We start from the raw sequence: 13989 nt of genomic DNA on the forward strand, positions 1-13989 counted from the left end.
CTTGAGAAAACTCCACTCAGGAGGATACATAGAACAAAAACTGTTCCATTGCAACTTACTGTGGATATTTTATTAGCCTGAATTTAAAAGAAGGGCTAAAATTGATAACCAGCAATTAGGAAAATATCCCACAAAATTTTAAGTGTAATTTATATTTTTCTATGAAAGATAAAAATCACTGGTCTGTGGATTATCTAGACTGTATTTATTTCTCAAAGGTGGGATTTGTTTTCAGTTTATGTCATTTTATGTAACTACACCCTGTCCTATGAAAGGATGTTAGACCAAAGAGCATGACAATCCAATTTATGAAGGGGAATCACTAAGAGAAAAAGTAGAAGTTAAGAAATGCTTCTTCTGGATCACAATGTTTATAAGGCAGGGTAGGAAATGGATGGTCAAATATCATTCAATAGGTAGAAGTGAAAAGAGATTAAGTGTACTTTACACTTAAGGTATAAGTGTAAATGGGTTGATGTTGTGATATGGACCACTTTTAATTTCCCCTCAGCATGAGTTGATGTTAGAATACTGTTGAGTCTAGGAATGGCTATATTTTGGAGAAGTTAGTGACTTGCTCCATTTGCACAGTACACAGCCAGAGAACTGGGTATAAATTTCTGCGAAACAAATTTGAAATAATTTTGGTGGCTGCCAAAATAAAGAATATCATTTTCCGTTTGCTGTTTAGGGTTATATGGGGGGAATGAAAAAAAAAGTGGTGGCCAAAGAGCCTATTATTGTTATTTGTGGTAGGTTTGTCCCTTCCTTCCAATCTTGAATGAAAACATCACATCTTGAATAAAAACTAACACTCACATAGTTAGCTTTTTATGAGATGGAGGTATTGGTTTGTACAGCGAGAGAATTACATTAGAATGTGATTCATGCCAGTGTCAAGAAAGATGTTCATGTCATGTGATAACCATGACTGTAGGTATGAAGTTGAAAAATGGTTGAAGGGATCCTCAAATGTCAGAGATCAAAAACTTAGTAAATCATCTGTCCAAACATTTAATTGTATAGGTACTGACATCATTGTTTTTATAAATAGCAAATGTGTATTAAGTCATCATATTTTACCCAGAGCACTAAAGGGTTGTGCAGAAAGCCAGATTCAGTCTGTCTGTTTCATATCTTGCTCTAGTTTATGAATCATTATAATACTGATAGGGGGGCTGAATCAAGGAAAAGAGTCAAATATATTACCATCCATCCTCATAGTTTTAAATTGGAACACTGATGTTGTAATACAGACTGCTTTTTTGAAAGTGTTTATTTATTCTGAGAGAGAAAGAGAGGGAGAGGCCTATGAGCACAAGCAGGTGAGGGGCAGAGGGAAGGAGAAAGAGAATCCCCAGCAGGCTCTGCATTGTGAGTGCAGAGCCCAATGAGGGGCTTGATCTCATGAACTGTGAGATCATGACCTGAGCTGAAATTGAGAGTGGGACGCTTAACCAACTGAGCCACCCAGGTGCCCCCAGACTGGTTTTTATTTCCTTTCAGCATTTGCTGATGTTAGAATACTACTGAGTCTAGGAGTGGCTGCCTTTTGGAAATTTTAATGACTTGCTTTAGTCAGACAGTACACAGCCAGAAGAACAGGGTATAAAACTCCTGTCTCTCCTTCCTACATCAGTTATAGCTGTTTTACTTTATTTTATGCAATGCTATTTTCCAGGAGCAATTAATTCTTAAAACTCTTTGTCTCAGGGTGCCTGGATGGCTCAATTGGTTAAGTTTTTGACTCTTGATTTCAGGTTGGGTCATGATCTCAGGGTCGTGGAATTGAGCCCCACATTGGGCTCTGTGCTGACAGCATGGATCCTACTTGGGATTCTCTCTGTCCCTCTTGCTATCTCTGCCCCTTGCCTGTGCTCTCTCTCTCTCAAAATAAGTAAATAAACATTAAAAAAAAAACCGTCTTTGTCTCCTTTTTCAAAAAATGTTTTATAATAGTCCAAGAATAGAAATAGTAGCTACAGGCAGAAATGCTATGGAGTAGTAACTTTAAACACACAGTAAATAAGTATAAATATGTTAAGATTCTTTTAAGTGTCTTCTGATCAGAGGAGTTTTCCCTAGAGCTGCAATAACATATTTGATTCTTAATTGTTTTTTGTTTCCCACATTCATATTAGGTAATATGCCTTCTGGGTTTCTATGTCTGACATACTCTTTATGTCTTCTTTATTCCGTGGCTATCATCCTAGTTCAGCTCGTACTGTGTATCGCTTGGACCAGTTCAGTGGCCTCTTGACTTGTTTCTGTATTGTCTAGCCTTTAGCCTTCCTTTTTGATAAACAACTACCATAGGAATCATCCTGATGCCCAATGCCTGTCATGCCATTCAGTTGCCCCAAGGGTTTCAACAACTCCTTAGTATTTACTGCATTAAGGGCATACTACTTTGGTTACTATTCAAAGCACACACACTTCCCAAATTTATCTTCTGCTGTTATTCTACATGTATCCTGTGTTCCCAGCCAAAGTATCCTCTGAACAAGCCCTCTTTCTATACCTTAGTGCATACTGTTACCAGTGAAAATGACATCTTCCTTTAGATCTGCATGCTGAAATCCTAACTTCTGTAAAATGCTAGCTTCCTTTTTGGTCTTTCTTGTTCTCCCCAGTCAGTAGTGATATTTTGACGCACCGAAGTATGTTGTACTTTTTTTTTCATTTTCTAATTTTTAGGTGCATTATCGTGAATTTCATTTATCTCCCTAGAAGTTTCTTGAAGAGGGGAATATTTTTAACTCACTTTAATTTCTATTGTATACCATACAGTCTGTGACTTGCAGATGGTAGGCAGTCAGTACATTTTGTTATATTTAAACTTAGTGAAAAACGTTAGAATAAATAAGAAAAACCAAATATGGGTTTGCTAGGCCAAAGAAGAGAAGTTTATTAGAAAACAAACATGCCACAAGACCTAAGATCTAAGATGGGAAGAAGGGAGTTGATACTGTTACAAAGACTTGAGAACACCCCAAGTCTTAATAGGTAAGGCTGGATCTCCATTCAAACCCTGGTTGACTTGGGGTCTTGATGGTTTAGGGCAGGAGGTTTCTTAGGTAGAGAAAGGAGTATGACTCTTTCAGAAGGTTGATTGCTTGTTCTAGACTGTGCACTTAGTAGCAGCAGGAGGTCCTGCAGGTGGTGCGGCAGGGGGCAGGCTGGCAGCAGGGGGGGCGGCAGCAGGGCGCCTGCACAGAGATGGGCTGGCAGCAGGTGGAGGCCCAGCAGCAGGGGCGGCAGACCACGGCCGTGCAGGACGTGGGGCAGCAGCTGATGGGGCGGCAGCAGCCCTCCTGCAGGGAGCAGGGGTCACAGCAGACGGGGCGGCGGCAGGGCTCGCAGATGGGGCGCGTGCAGCGGCAGGTGCAGGTCACGGGGCGGCACACGGTGGTCTGGCAGCTCACGGGGCGGCAGCAGCAGGGGTCGCGGCAGCAGCAGGGCTGGCAGCAGCCTCCCCCGCAGCCCAGGGAGGAGCAGGTGGAGCCGCAGCAGGAGCCGGACATGGTGGTGTCTGGGGCTGGTTTGGGTCGGAGGGGTGAGAGGATTCGGGTGTTGTCAGGTGTGAATGCCTCCCTCCTGCTCTGGGGCCTTTATGTACCCTGAGCGGGTCCTGATGACCCCCACCCCCATTTATCTTTTGGCCAATTGAGTACAGTTTTGTTTTGACTAATGATTGCATTGCTTGTGACATACTCATGATCTCATTAAAGAACTCTGTTGCATTCCTAAATATGGATATATTCATGCTGTTCATCATCAAAATCTAAGCACTCAGTCATTTGAGGTGATAGCAACTCTTGATGCTTATTTTGGGTAGATAGCGCCTGATGAATCCTGGGCAAAATGGTCCTAAAGGAACTGCAAGTTTTAAAAGAAATGAAAGAAATTAAACATACAGCGGTTTCTAGAGAACTGAGTGGATCCTGTCCTTGACCCCCTAGGAGATGCCCTGAGAAACCTACATGTTAATCAGACAGGTGTTAGACATGTCTTCACATGTGGACTCCTTGGGACTTTATTTACATATCACTTGATACAATGGAATGCATGTACTTTGAATAAGACTGTAGCTCTGATATTTGTATGGGAAAGATAAAAGATTATTTTTGTAAACCGAGTAAGTATTGGAATAAAACACCCAAGGCTGCCTTCCATTTTTTTCTTCAGCTCAGCTTTGAGCAGCTATGGGCCATCTGCTCATAGCATATTGATTTTTCATCTCTGACACATGACATTTTCTATATTTGCCTTTCTTGTGTGTAAGCTAAAGAATCATATAATGGGAAGTTTTTTCTTAATATACCTTGACATGGGTACTGTGACTAAGAAGTGACAAGATGGAGGTTTTCAACCAGTATTGCAGACATACACAACACATTGATCAGAGGAGGTATGTGGGAGGCTGCCCAGCTGTTCGGTGGCAGCACTGCTGGAAATGTGAGGGACATGCTTCTTAGGGAAGCGTTACCAGAAGCATTTGGGGAATTGCATGGGGGGAACAGTCTCATTACTTTACAGCTTTTCTCCTGTTGCTATGCACCAGATAGGGTTTTGGGTCACTTAGGATCATTCCCATCATTCAGAAGAATGTGCCTCAGGCCCCAGGAGCTAAAGCTCCCCAAGTGGAATTTTGAACATAATTTCAAAACCTTAAAAGGAATGTAAACCGACTGAACATATAGTCATAATCGGGAAAACAGAGGAGGGAGAAATGAAGCACAGTCTCATCATGAGGACATTCGACTCTCTCATGTTTCATGTTCTTTCTCTGGTCCATGGACACGTGATTTTTTTCAAAGCAGTAACCAGAGCCTAGATAAAAACTTGTGTATTCTGCCCTTTTTTTGTTCTTTTTCCCAGCTTCATTGAGATAAAAGTGGCGTACAACATAGCGTAAGCTTAAGTGTGCATTGTGATGACGTGATGCGTGTATATATTGCACAGTGCTTGCTGCAGTAAGGCTACACATCCTTCTCCCACCTTGCATAATTATCATCTTATTATTGTTTTCATGGTGAGAACATTAGAGCCCTACTCTCCTAGCAGCTTTTCTTTTTTTTTTTTATTTAAAAAAATTAAAAAAAAATTTTTTTTGAGACAGAGAGAGACAGAGAATGAACGGGGGAGGGTCAGAGAGAACGGGAGACACAGAATCCGAAGCAGGCTCCAGGCTCCGAGCTGTCAGCACAGAGCCCAACGTGGGGCTTGAACTCACAGACTGTGAGATCATGACCTGAGCCGAAGTCGGACGCTTAACCGACTGAGCCATCCAGGCACCCCATCTCCTAGCAGCTTTCAAATATACAATATATTATTAACTGTAGTCTCCATGCTGTACATTAGATCCCTGGAAATTATTCATCTTATAACGGACAATTTATATCCTTTGACCAAAATCTTCCCATTTCTCCTACCTCTCAGCCCCTGACAACCACTTTTCTACTCTGTATGAGTTCGATATTTTTGACTCCAAATATAAGTGACATCATGCAATATTTGTGTTTTTATGATTTACTGCACTCAGTATAGTTCCTCAAGGTCCATCCATGTTGTTGGAATTGGCAAGGTTTTATTCTTTTTTTATGGTTGAGTAATACTTCACTATATATATATTTTTATATATATTTACATATATTTATATATACTTATATACATATTTACATATATATTTATATATATTTACATATATATTTATATATTTACATATATATTTATATACTTACATATATATTTATATACTTACATATATATTTATATACTTACATATATATTTATATAAATATATGCAAAGCACAACTATTGCAAGACTTCTCTTGGAATACACACATGCATCATATATATCATTCATATATATGTATGCTCTGTGTGTATACACATATAATCACATTTTTTTTTATCCATTCATGTGTCATTGGACATTTAGGTTGTTTTAATACCCTGGTTATTGTGAACTAATGCTTTAGTGAACATGGGAGTGCAGATATCTCTTTGAGATCATGAATTTATGTCCTTCGGATGTATACCCTGAAGTGGGATTGCTGGATCATATGGTAGCTCTATTTCTAATTCTTTGAGGAATCTCTGTACCCTTTTCCACTGTAGCTGTGCCAAACTATATTCTCACCAACAGTGCACCAGGGTTCGCTTTTCTCCCTCATCAGTATTTGTTCTCTCTTATCTTTTTGATATTAGCCATTCTAACAGGTTGAGGTGATACCTCATTGTGGTTTTGATTTGCATTTCCCTGATGATTACTGATGTCAAGCACTCTGTTGGCCATCTGTATGTTTTCTTTGGGAAAATGTCTGTTCAGGTCCTCTGCCTATTTTTCAATCAAATTGTTTTTTGTTTGTTTGTTTGTTTTGCTTTCTGTTTTTGTTTTTATTATTGGGTTATAGGAGTTCCTTGCATATTCTGGATATTAACCCCTTATTGGATATATACTTGGTTTGCAAATGCTTTCTCCCATTTGCCTTTTCATTTTGTTCATTGTTTCTTTTGCTCTGCAGAAGCTTGTTAGTTCAATGTAGTCCCACTTGCTGATTTTTACTTTCGTTGCTTATGCTTAGCTCTTTTCAAGGCATACTGTCTCAGTCAACTTTTCATGTTGTTGGGGGTATTCATGATGATAACATTTTGTGCAAAGGGGGCCTCTTTGAGAGATACATAAAACCTCAACTTAGTTAACAAGACTAATTTCTCTAAACATTTCTTTTTTTTTAATGTTTATTTATTTTGAGAGAGAGAGAGCACGAGCAAAAGCACACATGAGTGGGGGAGGGGCAGAGAGAGAGAGAGAATCCCAAGCAGGGTCTGTGCTATCAGCACAGAGTCTGACACGGGGCTCGATCTCATGAGCCATGAGATCATGACCTGAGCCAATATCAAGAGTCAGACACAGCTGACTGAGCCACCCATGCACCCCTACTCTGAACACTTCTGATTCAAAATTGTTCCAAAGAGATTTTTCTTCCTCTTCGTAAAGATCCACAGAGTGCATGAGTCCCTCAATAAGCAGTTCTGGTGCTATTCAGTCTAACATGCTCATCCTCAGCCCATAAACTTCATCTCTAGGCAGAGAAAATAGGGGTTGTGTTTCTGTAATTCGTGCCACAGAGCTCTGTGATTTGACATTGGTGACAAGTCCTATGGTATTTTTTTAATGCTACTTATTCTAAAATCAGACAACATTCATTGAAAACTTTGCCATTTACTGGCTGTGTGTCCTTGGGCCATGAGTAATGATAGTACACACCCAGGTTGTTGTGAGCAGTAAATAAGCCAATATTTGTAAGCACTAAGAACAGCGCCTGGCACTTAGCAACTGCCTTGTGTTTGTTAAGTAAATAAATATATTTTAAAAAGTCCCATTATGTGGGTGCCTTGTAAACTCTAAATTTTGTTTTGTTTTTGTTTTTGTTTTTTTTTCTTCAACGTTTATTTATTTTTCTTGGGACAGAGAGAGACAGAGCATGAACGGGGGAGGGGCAGAGAGAGAGGGAGACACAGAATCGGAAACAGGCTCCAGGCTCTGAGCCATCAGCCCAGAGCCTGACGCGGGGCTCGAACTCACGGACCGCGAGATCGTGACCTGGCTGAAGTCGGACGCTTAACCGACTGCGCCACCCAGGCGCCCCCGAAACTCTAAATTTTGAATTTAGAATAAAGATGAATATATATGGCAAATGGCTTTCTCTGCCGAGTAACCACAGACTATACACTAAATAAGATTATCCAGTGGAGAGTTTCACTAATAACATTAAATAAAATAAAAATACCTGGAAGGGAGTTATACAGCTCCCTCTTTTGAACACCAATTTCTGGGAAGGGGAGTTAGGTTATTGTTGAAGAAACTATAAGGAGAATATGTGTCGGATTTGTGGCCTGAACCTTACTGAGAACCCCACAGTCTTTGCATCACACAGTGAGTTCTTAGAAAAACATCCTTTTTAAAAAAAGCCTTAAAACTGATTTAGACAGGTTCCTGGTGGTGATGGGCAACGTATTTTGTATTACTAATGCTAGGGCTTTATTTAACACTATCATTCAACAATAACGTTATGAACAAATTTTAACATGGAAAATATTGTCTTATGTTCTTAATTATCAATTCTTCATACAAATGGAGAAAAGTAATAATACCTATAATTTGAAACAGCTAACAATTTTTTAAAGTTCTTAATTTGGAACATATCAAATTGCATACCTTATTTTATGCAATTGAGATGATCCTGAAAAGTTAAAATATGAATCAGTGTTTAATAATTTGATCAGAGTTTGGAGGTATCAGAGAAGTCCACTGTATATAGCATAGTGGTACACTCTTCTATAGATAATAAAATACTTCATATGAGTACAGTTGGCTGCTGTGTAATTATCTGCTTTAAATCCACTTAGATTCTCATAGGTAGGTTTTTAAAAGCAGAGCATAATCAAGAGTAAGGTTTAAATGTTTTTCCCAAAATAAATATAAGTTTTGGATAGTACATTCCACTAAAAATAAAATATATGTTCATTTTAAATGATATAATTAAGAAAAATACCAAGAAGAAAATGAGTATTATCCCCAATTACTCTTAGATTTTGTTGCATTTTGTTTATTTTATTTTTAAAATTTTTCTTTTAATGTTTACTTATTTTGAGAGAGAGAGACAAAGAGTGCACATGTGAGTTGGGGAGGGACATGGAGAGAGAGTGAGAGAGAGAATCCCAAGCAGGCTCCACGCCACCAGCCCAGAGCCCGATGCAGGGCTCGACCCCACAAACCATGAGATCATAACCTGAGCCCAAATCAAGAGTCAGTCACTTAACCAACTGAGCCATCCAGGCACTCCCACATAATGTTTTAAATACTTTTTAGGCATAAGCACACATAGACATGCAGAATACATTTTTTCTCACAAAATAGTTTAATATTTTACAACTTGCTTAATTTTAACTTAAATATGGGACAAGACGATTGCATCACGTTTCCTAGTAAGTTTATAATCTTAAACTATTTTTAAATTTTTTTTTTTCAACGTTTATTTATTTTTGGGACAGAGAGAGACAGAGCATGAACGGGGGAGGGGCAGAGAGAGAGGGAGACACAGAATCGGAAACAGGCTCCAGGCTCTGAGCCATCAGCCCAGAGCCCGACGCGGGGCTCGAACTCACGGACCGCGAGATCGTGACCTGGCTGAAGTCGGACGCTTAACCGACTGCGCCACCCAGGCGCCCCAATCTTAAACTATTTTTAACTACTTATGGCATTTCTTCTATATTTATGTTGCTTATATTATGTACTGTTTGACTTTTTTTTTCTTATTTATACCTTATCTCCCTAAATGGATTATAACCTCTTTGAAGCATATTTTATTCTTTTATTCTTTCATGTTTCCTCAGGATGGTCTCCACTCAGTGTCTTAGTCATAGATGTTCAACAAACATGTGAAGATTGACAGTGATTAATTTTCTTGGAAAATGCCATTACTGCCCAGTTGCTGAGTACAAAGATAATCAGCTCTTGAGAGCCAGTGTGGATTAAATACCCACAAGAGTTGACACTGCAAATAACATTCAAAATAACTGCCAGATGTTTAATGCATAGAAAGGAGCGCATTATCTGAAGCTGCAGTTACTCTTGGCCAGAGAAGACCTGAGTTCTTCTGGGCAGAAGAACATGTCTCCTACCATATTAAGATGAAGTGTTTGACTTAAGGGCTTAATGTCAGGGGGTTCGCATTCTCCTAGGTCTTTTCTAAACATCAGCGATTATAACTATATTAGGAAGAAACTTAATTTAATCGTCCATTACTCATCGCTCTTCAGCTTTAAAAACATGGGTTTGGCCGTATGTTGCCTAAGGTTATTTCCACGTCTAACATACTGAGTTTCCTAAATTGTGCTTAGAACAGGTGTCAGGTCAGTGAATGAACCCTTGGACCAGGGGTGTGTGTGTCAGCTCAGATGCAGCCTCCTCACTGGGTGTTGTTAAAGGACATCTCTCAGATGTTTGGCATGTCTGGAATTGTGAGCACATGTGATGAAGATACAGCCATGTCCACTTTTCTCACTTGGCAACTATGCCTTATAAATGCCACTTACAAGGATAATAAGGAAACTACCCAGAGTTAGGTTATTTCAGAGAACAATTTGAGAGGATCATTCTGCATCTTGCTTTGAATATCTCTGTGCAAAACAGAGAGAACCTACTGGGAGGAAGTATCACAAAGACCATGATTTCTATGCTGGAAATACTAAGTTTATTAGAAAACAGAAGACATAATTGAGGAGTTAGACTGGGGTCCTGAGAGGACAAGGTACTCTTCCTCGGTAGTCAGTCTGAAAAGGGGGCTCCAAGACCTACTCTGAGCCGGACTGAAGAGATGAGAAATGGGCTTCTCAGGAAAAGGCATATTGTTCTGTCTTGAAGTTAAGAGCAGAATGGACCCCACACCATCTACTGGGGACCCTTAGTGATGATGCACTTAGTAGCAGCAGGAGGTCCTGCAGGTGGTGCGGCAGGGGGCAGGCTGGCAGCAGGGGGGGCGGCAGCAGGGCGCCTGCACAGAGATGGGCTGGCAGCAGGTGGAGGCCCAGCAGCAGGGGCGGCAGACCACGGCCGTGCAGGACGTGGGGCAGCAGCTGATGGGGCGGCAGCAGCCCTCCTGCAGGGAGCAGGGGTCACAGCAGACGGGGCGGCGGCAGGGCTCGCAGATGGGGCGCGTGCAGCGGCAGGTGCAGGTCACGGGGCGGCACACGGTGGTCTGGCAGCTCACGGGGCGGCAGCAGCAGGGGTCGCGGCAGCAGCAGGGCTGGCAGCAGCCTCCCCCGCAGCCCAGGGAGGAGCAGGTGGAGCCGCAGCAGGAGCCGGACATGGTGGTGTCTGGGGCTGGTTTGGGTCGGAGGGGTGAGAGGATTCGGGTGTTGTCAGGTGTGAATGCCTCCCTCCTGCTCTGGGGCCTTTATATACCCTGAGCGGGTCCTGATGACCTCCACGACACAGGTGATTGCCTTATTTGTGTTTATTCTTTCTGAAATGACACTGGTAAGTTAGTAAGCTCCTAGACATTTTTTTTTTAGGTGCTCAGGGACTCATGAAAGACCATTTGCTTTCCTTATTTGAGGGAAACCCATTATATTTTGCTATTTATGGTTCAAATATGAACTTAATGACCCTAACTTCAGAGTTTCCAATTATCTTCAGAATTCAGTGATGTTTTGCCAATTGATGTTTCGATAGCACAGAATAGCTGTCATGCCCTTAGGTTCACTTACTGATAGTGGAAGTGAATTCCCCAAGTTGTGAGTGTCCATTTCTACCACTAAGCTTCCTGGACAAAACATGTTCAGAAAAGTAATGTGAGACTATTTGCAAAGGCATGGTCTGTGAATAAAAGAAGAGTTTTGCTGTGTACTTTTTGTAGCTACAGGAATGCATCTTATCAGTGGGTTGTTTTTCCAATTTTTAAAATTTTGGTAAAATACATATAATGTAAAATTTACTATCTTATCATTTTTAAGTGTACAGTCAGGGTATTAAGTCCATTCATATTGTTGTGAACCATCAGCACCATCTATCTCTAGAACTCTTTTCATCTTGCAAAACTGAATTCTGTGCGCATTAAACCACAACTCCCCATGAACCCTTCTTTTCAGTCCCTGGCAACCACCACTGTAATTTCTTTTTTTTTTTTTTTTTCTTAATTATCTCCTTCCGCCCTCACATACCCCATTAGTATTGGCTCCAACATTATTAGGCATATGACTTTAGGCAAGTCACTTACCTGGTTCCTTATATACAAAATGTAGAATATAAAACCAGCCTCTGGTAACTACTGTTCTGCTCTCTGTTACTGTGAGTTAAGCTTTCTAAACCATGATGAATTTAATTTTTAATCTTCATGATGACCAGTATCATTGAGTTCTAGTATCTAAGTACTTTGCTAAAAGAAATAAATGTACTAACTTACTCTTCACAATAATCCTATGAGATAGGTATTGTTGAATTCCTCATTTTACACATGAGGGATCAGAGAAGTGACTTGCCTAAGGTCATACACCTACTACTGTTGGAGCCAATACTGACTGCAAAAACAACCTGTGGGAACATTATTAGTAAGCCCAAGGAGCTGAAGAATGGAACTGTGGTTGCCATATTCCCTGTCATTAAGGAATGTCTGCTTTATTTAGGAATTTTAACAGTGAATTTATTTTTAAAATAAATGGTATTTGTGAAATGGCTGATTTTTAGAGTCATCTGAAAAGACTCTGTGTCTTCCCAATATCCTCAGGAATTCAAAGAATTATCTCCCAAAGAGCCTTCTAAAGATTCCAAAACATACCATAAGGAGATAACATCAAAGTTGGACATAATTGAGTGATTATGGAGCACTATGAACAAAGCCACTGTTGAGAAAGAAGAATTTACTCTACCCTTTAAGGTCCTTCTACCTGGACTAAGAAAAAAAAATGACATGAGACAGATTAACAGGAGAAAATAAAATTCAGTAGAATACTTATGGGGAATCCATATAGCTATGGAAATTTGAAAGATAGTGAGGCAACATGATACTTATATGAGCTAAGGAGAGGGGTGAGGGTCTGAGTATACAAAGGGGAGAAAGACCATTAGCAGGAAGATGGGAGGAGATGTTTAGAAAGCAAAGGTTGGCCTATTATGCAGATAAGTTTTTTTAGATAAAGAGGAATCTCTGTTAATAGCTTTCTTCCTGGTAGAGACAGGTAGTTGAGGGAGAGGTAAAGAATGTTTCTTGAATCTGTTGGGTTTTGATTGGATTTAACTCAAAATAATGTTTATACCAAAGTGGCCCATTTGGGGGCAGCCTGCCCTTGGTCCCTACCCTACCATCTGGATGAAGGTTGTGGTCGGCCAGCATAACAGAGCCCCCAGGTAGTGATCCCAGCCAAAGGTGACCTCCAGGCCCACGTTGTCTTATCCCAGTGTCTTGCTCCATTGTTTCCCCATGTACTACACTTGAGCATATTCCTGCTTACAGAGCAGTTGTGATTCTCAGTTGTTGTGATTCTCAGGACTGTAGGAAAATCATGTCACACAGCCATTTTGTAGACTCTGCCTTCAGATTTCCTTGGTTCTGACCTTTTGCTTTACAACTAAGTCTGTTCTAGATCTGTGATTGAAGACTGTAGTGCAAGCCTCCTTCTTGATCATTCTACTTGCATAGTCCCTTGCTGGCTTACCCAGATCTTCACCAGCCACTGTGGCTAACCATGGCATGGAGTTACTGGGGAAACAAACACAATCTCATAATAATGAGGAGCTTGGGAGTACACAAAGCATTCCACATCTGAGAATATATTATAAGAATAGGAATTTTCTAGAAGGCTAACCAGGAAAATTCTGAGACGAGGAAAACAATGTAGTTAGAGACTTTTAAAAATGGTGTTCAAGAACATGTAGAAAGAAACTGGATTTGTGAGCCCATCTACCAGTAAACCATCAAACCCTTACTAAAGAGAAAACCATTGTGTATGCAGATGTTTTGAACACAATGGGATTCTTGTTGAGAAATTTTTACTGTATTTCAAGAAAAGTACTTTCCTTCATGAGAAAGCTTATTTATTTTATTGTAAGAATGCACGAGTCCAGCATGAGGAGAGAATCAATGAGGGATGAAGATGTTTTTCTCTCCTCTAACCCTGTAGAACTTATTCAGTCATTCAGCAAATTTTGATTAAAATCCTGCGTGCCAGACATGGTGCAGGTCAGTGGGAATCCAGTGGTGGACAAAGTCAGTCAAGTTCCAGGCCTTCACAAAGCTTACCTGGCTTGCCTCCTCTCTCTGGGCAGGTAGATATGCCCAAGCAGACAAGCAACACATTCCAAAAACCCTTTTAGATTATATGCTGGGAACTCAATGTATATTTCTCAGAAAAACACTAGTGGTTGGTTTACTGACCAGCCTAAGTGTTTAACAACAACAAAAGCATATCCAGTGTGGATTA

General features: G+C 40.4%; 2 protein-coding genes and 1 long non-coding RNA gene across 4 annotated transcripts in view; 1 reads left to right on the forward strand and 2 right to left on the reverse strand.

Moving 5' to 3' along the window:
- The window catches only part of LOC123603662, a 114896-nt gene that overhangs the window by 58313 nt on the left and 42594 nt on the right, over positions 1-13989 (forward strand). The gene's annotated exons all lie outside the window — the stretch shown is intronic.
- LOC123603656 (keratin-associated protein 2-3-like) lies at positions 2880-3598 on the reverse strand. The gene has a single exon (XM_045488804.1). The coding sequence runs from the start codon at positions 3522-3524 to the stop codon at positions 3135-3137; it is 390 nt and encodes a 129-aa protein (XP_045344760.1). The 5' UTR covers positions 3525-3598; the 3' UTR covers positions 2880-3134.
- LOC123603655 (keratin-associated protein 2-3-like) lies at positions 10243-10952 on the reverse strand. The gene has a single exon (XM_045488803.1). The coding sequence runs from the start codon at positions 10878-10880 to the stop codon at positions 10491-10493; it is 390 nt and encodes a 129-aa protein (XP_045344759.1). The 5' UTR covers positions 10881-10952; the 3' UTR covers positions 10243-10490.

Source organism: Leopardus geoffroyi, chromosome E1 (assembly GCF_018350155.1).
Source record: "Leopardus geoffroyi isolate Oge1 chromosome E1, O.geoffroyi_Oge1_pat1.0, whole genome shotgun sequence".
NCBI classification, from domain to species: domain Eukaryota; kingdom Metazoa; phylum Chordata; class Mammalia; order Carnivora; family Felidae; genus Leopardus; species Leopardus geoffroyi.